The sequence below is a fragment of the Sparus aurata genome, chromosome 5 (assembly GCF_900880675.1).
Source record: "Sparus aurata chromosome 5, fSpaAur1.1, whole genome shotgun sequence".
In the NCBI taxonomy this organism is placed as follows: domain Eukaryota; kingdom Metazoa; phylum Chordata; class Actinopteri; order Spariformes; family Sparidae; genus Sparus; species Sparus aurata.
In genome coordinates, this window is record NC_044191.1 from 10,069,827 (window position 1) to 10,077,439 (window position 7,613).

The 7,613-nt window shown below is 41.1% G+C and overlaps 1 protein-coding gene across 1 annotated transcript; it reads right to left on the reverse strand.

Moving 5' to 3' along the window:
* Window positions 1-230: 230 nt before the first annotated feature.
* On the reverse strand, window positions 231-3,549 carry nkx6.3 (NK6 homeobox 3). The gene is made up of 3 exons (XM_030417970.1): window positions 2,786-3,549; window positions 1,309-1,478; window positions 231-905 (listed from the first exon to the last, which is right to left on the reverse strand). The coding sequence occupies exons 1-3, from the start codon at window positions 3,198-3,200 to the stop codon at window positions 675-677; spliced, it is 816 nt and encodes a 271-aa protein (XP_030273830.1). The 5' UTR covers window positions 3,201-3,549; the 3' UTR covers window positions 231-674.
* Between the last annotated feature and the right edge of the window lie 4,064 nt (window positions 3,550-7,613).

The following is a 7,613-nucleotide window of genomic DNA, read 5'->3' on the forward strand; positions in this document are numbered from 1 at the left end:
GCTTTTGTAGATCACAGAGAAGGATCAGTATCACACTGAGACTGTTTTATAACCAGCTAAATGTTCCTTGTAGCACGTTTTAAAAAAAATTGAAATTATTTTGAAAAGCAAATTCCTTCAAAATAGTTGTCCTAGAATGTCCTTCACATTTGTCACATTATTTCCTACAATGAGGGTGTAGAACCTTTGTTTTAAGGTTGCCAGAGCTTCCTGTTTATTGATGAATTACGGAAGTGTCATAAAGTCATTTTACCACCTGTCATGTCTGGCAACTCCTGCCGTCACTTTCATTTTGAAATTGGAACAATCACAAACTACACAAGAATACCTTCAGGTTACTCTCCTCTTTATTTCACTAGTATTACTCAATAGCGTCATGCAGTTTTTATATCGTCATTTTCTTCAGTTTTTTACAAAAACACGTGTGTATGAGGCGATCCCCCAACATACCGCTGTAACATGGAACAGGCCACAGATGATTTCTTTTTTTCACTCAGTAACAAATAAAAGTCTTTTCAGCTTCGTTCCCACAGCCTGTTTGCAAATGACCTCTTCCGGACATGCTTGAACTTTGTATTCAAAATGTGTAACTTTAATTACAGCATGCAGGTCTGCAGAGAAACGCGTCAACCTGTGCGTGCGTGTGTGTGTGTGTGTGTGAGTGGGTGGGGGTGTCAGACGTGGTGCGGCCCCAGGCGCAGGACGGAGAAGGCCCTGCGGTGTTTGCGCAGCAGCAGTCGGATCTTGTCGTCGTCAGAGTCCGGGTCCAGCGGCTTGTTGTACTCCTCGTCCTCCACCTCGTTCTCCGAGGCCTCCCCGCTCTGCCCCGGATGGCTCGCCTGCGTGGAGCTCGGCTCCGTGGCGCTCTTCTTCCGCCACTTGGTGCGTCGGTTCTGAAACCACACCTGAAAACAACAACAAGCGCGGAGGGGGGGGAGGTGGAGATGGAGGTAAAGATGGAGGTAGATAAGTATTCCTCTGCACGGGCATCTTTGAATTGCCACTCCTAGAAAAGGCATGACAACCACCCCTGACCCGGTTTCTGCTTGATGGAGAGCAGATAGCCAATTTATGTCATGTATGTTGTTTATTTGACCTCATTATTTAGGATGTTGAACCTGTTACTATTCTGCACCTGGAAGTAATTCACTAACTATACTTTTCATGTTTTGGATCATTTCCCTGCAGGTTACTTTACAGGTGCACATAAAGCCACACAGTACAAGAAACAAAGAACAACATAATGTACATTGAGTTCATGTGTTTCGAGTCTAACCCTCGATGTTATCTACGTGACGTTATCTTCACCTTGACCTGGGACTCAGTCATGCCCAGAGAGTAAGCCAGCCGTGCTCTCTCCGGCCCGGCCAGATATTTTGTCTGCTCGAATGTTTTCTCCAGAGCGAAGATCTGATGTCCGCTGAATGTTGGCCTGGTGTGTTTCTTCCTGCCTGACATCTCCCCCAGAGGAACACCGCCTGAGAGCAGCAAAGTGGAGAAAAATACTAAGAAACAAGATATATATATATATATATATTTTTTTTTACAACAGAATTTACACTTTATGACGAGACACACTGTTCTTGCCCTGATAAGAAACAGTTTGTCTCACATTATTTTGAATGAAGATCAAATGTTGTAAAAGTTTACTAAAACTATGATTGAATTTGCAGCAGCATCAACATTCTGAACACATTCATGAATACTCGATTGGCCATTCGGAATGCCACATTTACTCATCGACATCCATCGTTTCTTATTTTTGTGTTTCCTTCAACATGACACCCCCCCCCCCCCCCCCCCATCAGTACACCTCTTATTTCCCTCACGAAGCTGCTGAATTTCAGGCTTCAGCTGTTAGAAAAAGACATGTTTCTCGCTTTGCTTTGAAAAGTCGGTGAGGAGGGGAGCATTTTTTTAAACCGTCTTTAACATGTGCTGCTTTAGGCAAAGTGACGGGGGGATCATATGAGCTACTGACAGCTACTGCGGAGTGGACCAGGTGAAAATACTCAGCATAAATTACACACAACCTTTTCAGTCGTAGTGTACTGTATGCAATGGGTGAATCAGCAGGGGCGACTTTAAACTGCAGCTGCTGATGGAGAGCAAGGCGCTGGAAATTGTCCGTTGGACGCCTGAGATGCCACATTTACTCCTCAACGTGCGTGCATTTTTATTTTTTGCATTTTTTAAAGATTATACCCCCTAAACAACAATATAAACTCACACTCACAAACATTTTAAAATGTCAATAACGTGTAAGATTGTACAATTCCTAAAAAAAAATCTGAGCATTAATCACTTTTCCAGAAAAAACAGACTTAATGTTTGTAGTCAAATCAAACCACTTGACGCGTCATGACGAGCATGTTTCTGTATCGTTTGAATTTTTTTGAAACTGTAGTGCGTTGATGGTCTTCCACATTTACTCATCAACATCCGGAATGTCTTATTTTTGTATTTCCTTTAAGATTATACCCCTTAAACGTGACTCTCATCACACACACTCAAAATGTCAGTAGCAGATTGAATAAGAACTCAAGTCTAAGCATTACTCAGAACAATACAAACCTAAAGTTTTTTAGTCAAACCAGACAACATGATGTGTCTGAATTTTTGAAGTTGTATTATTTTGTATCATCTGTGATCAGTTTGGATTTGTCTCTTTTAGTTGAGATGAAAACACATTCTGACGTGACTAACAGTGATGCAGACACAGACGCAGTGAGGCGGTGATGTGTCGGTGATGTGTCGATGGTCTGGGTGCTGAGTTCAGACTCACTGTTGCTGCACTGCTGCCTCCCTCCTCTCCAGTCACAGCTGCTCTCCGCCCAGCAGCTCACACTGCGACCCTTCATGGGACACTCTGTGCCGGGCTTGGAGAAGCCGCCCAGGTTGGAGTTGTAGTCTCGGTTATAGTACATAGACGTGCTGGTGACGGAGGGTCCGAACCCCCCCATGGCGGAGTATCCGGACAGGAGGGTGGTGGTGCCCGTGGTGCCCATCCCAACCATGGAGCGGCTCAGGATGTCACTGATGCCGTGAGGGGTCCCTGCCTGCAGCTGGCTGTTGAGGGCCGGGTTGAGTTTGTAGAAAGAGTTGGGCACTGAGTACTGACACACTGGCGCTTTGAGGTCCGTTGGGAATTGGTTCAGGCTGTTGTTGAACAGGAAAGACCCCTGGATGTTTGGATCCATGGGGAGAAACTGTAACTCTGGTCTCCGGGTCTCAGTAACACATCCAATAAGATCCAGGCAGGAGGAGACCTCTGATGGGCCCACAAGGAGTGCTCTGGATCACACCCACCGTTCCCAGATATTCAAATAATTAAGAGCACTAATAGCAATTTCAACAAAGGCCCTGGTGTTTGCCAAAGTTGCTACCACATCAGAATCAGTGCAGCAGCAGATAAACTCTTCACTCTCGCCCGTCACCTCTTCTCAGCCACAGTGTGGTCTGTGATAATCCCATATCTGAAGTCTGGGGCGAGCCCTCCGGACACAGGTTTGAGCGTTCTCCTAAAGACACGTGCCTCCCGCCGGCTCTCTCCTCAGATTTCATAAATAAGCAGTATCTGGAAATGGAGTGGTACCTTGATAAAGATAGGCCACATTAGAATGCAGCATGGGATTGGCCCGGGTCTCACAGCTTTAATGGCCTCCCATTGGCTCCCGTCTGAGAGCCAAGCCTTTTATTGGAAGGCAGCAGATTAATAGTGTTTTGAACAGGTGGAGTGGGAACAAGTTGATTTTTTGATGGCCTGCCATGTCTGACCAAGTGTGGTGGCGCAGAGGCGGCTCAGAGGAGGAGGAGGCGGCGGAGGGTTGCTCTGTTTCCTGCTTTGACACTGGAGATGTGTGGTTGAAACAATGATATTGTTGTGTTAGGCATAAAAATAATCTAGAAGAAACAATATCTATATTTTGTAACTGTTTACATTAACAGACGTAGGTTAACATTAACTATAGCGTATAAGCGTGCATATTAGTTGCATATTGTTCTGTGTGTGTGTAGCTTTATGTTTTGTTCCCAATAGACCATATTAGTGAATTTGTTATTAGGAGAAAATGACAACAGATAAGATCCATAAGGATCAAAATTCATGCACAGCAACTTCCTTACTTACTATCAATAAGCTGTAATTTGGAGATTATTGAGGGATAACTCTTCTCTTTGGTCATGCATAATAAGGCATTATTAAGGGCGTTACCATGACTAATAAAGAGCCAGTATGCATACTAATAAGCATCGAGTTAATCTCTGTGACCCCACTGTGTGGCAAATCCCCGCATGCACCGCATGAATGATAAAGGAACAGTTCTCTCAAAAAATGAACATTCAGCCATCATCTACTCCCCCCATGCTGATGTAAAGTCAGGTTCAGTATAATAACAGTGCTGCAGCATTCCTCCTAAACTACTGAATCAACTGGGAACTTGTTTTATTAGTAAAGATAACAGTTTATGGTGCAGTGTGATGACATGTGTCAAAAAATGTTGAGGCAAGGGCTAAATATTAATCTCAACCCGCTGCAATAATTAATATAATAATAATAATGACAATAATAAGAAGAACAATAATATTAATATTATTATTATTATTATTATTATTATTATTCTTGTTATTATTATCTTAAATGAATATTGTCTATTACTTTACAAGTTAAGAAACATTCCGCTGGATAATGCAGATTTTCAATTTGGATCAATGCAGAAAAACTGTAAAAAAATAGATAAATAAAATGAAATAAAATAAAATAAAATAGATTTAGCTGATTCCATTTGGATCACTAACGAGTTGCTTATAGACATTATTATGTGTTAACAAGACTATATAAGAGTCAGTCCAATAAGGACAAATACCCCTACACAGTATAATGCAACAAAAAGCAAAGTTAACTGATAATTCACAATAAAGTGTGTGTTAATCTTGATAAAGCAACAGAATAAGCCAGTAATATCGTAACAATGACATAATAGGTCACTTAATTAAACTCGCTGGATGTGTTTGTAATGCTATTATAAACAGATCTCATAGGGCTAATATTAGCATTCATTAGCAGTCTGTACATGATTAACAACAGAAAATGTGTTTATGATGCTTTATTAAGACTTTGATAGTCTTATCAACACACAGTAACAGTAATAAGCAAGTTATGAGGACTTATATGGGTGTTTTTACCTATTACTAATACATACAAGAAGGACTTCATCATAACGCGTTACAGAATTGAATATTTAATGGATGCACATGGGCTGGATGATGGTGTTTAGGCATGTATGTGTACATACAGGCGTCCATGGTTTACTGACAGTGACAGTGCATGATGATCTGATAATCAAATATTGTCTTTCCCATATCAATTATTGCTAAGTTAATCATTGTAATTCATATTAAAGTATGAACTTCAATTAACAGATTTAGTCTGGGAGAGTCTCCAACCCATAAAAGCGGTTTCATTGCTTCTGGGAACAATGCACTCATTTATGACGTGTCCTGCCGAGACGTTCATCCTCTGTTGCAATAGTTTCAGCACAATTTCTACCCCAGCTTCATTATACGACTAGTTAAAACATGTCACGGCTGTGGACGTGCTGGACAAATATCTTAATGCATTTCAGTATGATTTAGCAATAAACACAGATTGTGTTCCACAGGCGCTACATTGATTTTGAAATTGATTTAGTTTCATTCGTGAATTTCCATTAGACTCTCTACCACAACAACCTGAATTAATCTACGATGCCTTTTAACATTTAATAGAACCATTTCAGTTATAGAAATGTGAGTGTCATGTCATTTACTGTCATGCTCTTGGACTGGGGTTACATCATTTCTCAACTGTCAGGATGTAAAGAAAATTCTCTGTACGTATAAGAAAAGAGCCGGAATGTATACTTAGAATCCAAAACTTGTTCTACAGGACATAGTTGTCTTTATCAAAAGATGCTTCACATAAAGTTTACATAAATTTTGACACAGAGATGTTAAAACATGCCCACAATTCCACACTCAGTATTTGCTTTCAGTGTGGCCATATGGTCAGATGACAGGATTCGGGGGGGTTCTCAGACATGTGCTTTTGGGTCATAGAAGCAGAGGGCTAGTAACTTTCCAGGAGTGATGATGTCATTTGGCTTTTCCAGTTATGGCTTATCCTGTCACATGGCCTCACTGCCAACCAATGAGGACTAAAGTAATGGCTGCGCATGTGTCCTGTAGAGGGGGACAAAGCTCAGCTGACACCAGTGTGTCTGGTCTGTTCCTGCCATATTCTCATCACACAACTATGCATGAAGTTCCCTGAAGTCCAGTGGGACCAGTCAGGAAAGTGATATCCCGTGTTTAAGTGGAAGTTTCCATCATTTGTTGCATCAGGTGACTTTTCCTGTGGTTTCCTTGGCCTCGACCAAGTAGGTCATGTTGTGTGACCCCCAAAATCTATTGATCCACTTCAGTTTTAAGGAACAAAGTCTGGTAACTGTGCATACAGTGCAATTGTTTAGCGTTTAAGGGGAATATGTGCTTCCTATTTTAAATTAAATTGGAATCAGCTCTTTTGGCCAAGCACGTGTACACACACAGGGACTTTGACTTTGTCAGTGTACTTATACAGGATACACTGCACGCCACCTCAGTCACTGCTATGTTTTTATTTACATAGGCAAACTTCCTTTTCACTTATCTTCTTTTCTAAACCATAATATGGAAATCACAGTCTCCATTCTCTTGACATTTTACTATGTGTTGTTCCCTTAAGTCCAATCTTTGGTGGTTTTTCGGCAACATCGAACCTCTGAACAGTGTAAGACTGTGGTGAAATCCACTGAGTCCAGTTTGCAAAAGTTTGACCTGATTTTTTCGGTGTGTTTTTTCCTGTTCGTTTGCTGTTGTAACTCTGTGTTGCTGCTGCAGGTGGATATGTGATTTCAGTGGGTCTAACCTGAGAAAAAAAAAAAAAAAAAAGGCAATTGAAATTAAGAAATCAATAGACATGCAGCTAAGAACAAGGACAAGAACTTTTAAAGGTAAAGAATAAAGAGTGGTGAATGGTAAAGTACGTTACACAAGCAAGCACACTGAACAGGTGCATGAAATCCAGTTACATACAATTTAAAAGGTTACACACAGGCAGAAACTACATGTTATCATGGTATCATCAAATATAGGTAACAACATGTGGATCACAATCAAGGTCAAGTTGACAGAAATACCAGCAAGTTGTTCCATTTCTCTCAGATATACTGCTATGTAATTGCTCCAAAACACTTTTTGGTCAGTTTTATTTTGTGCACGGACACAAACATGTGTTTGCATGACCTTTGTAACCACAAAACACAATCAACATGAAAATGAAAATGAAGAGTCCAGGACCTCACGTTGTAATATGCACTGTGCTTCTCTGAAGGTCCCTGATTTAAAAGAAGTCACATAATTATGACAATCAGGTCTCGAGCTGTAAAGAAAAAAAAAAAGAAAAAAAAAGAGGTTGGCTTGTCCTCCCCGCCCACAAGTTTAGGAAAATTTCCAAAGTCCCTCCCCTTTCCTTTCTCATCTAGAGCAGGCAATGTTTTGTTGACATGCCCCACACGTGCGCCTTGTTTTAAAGC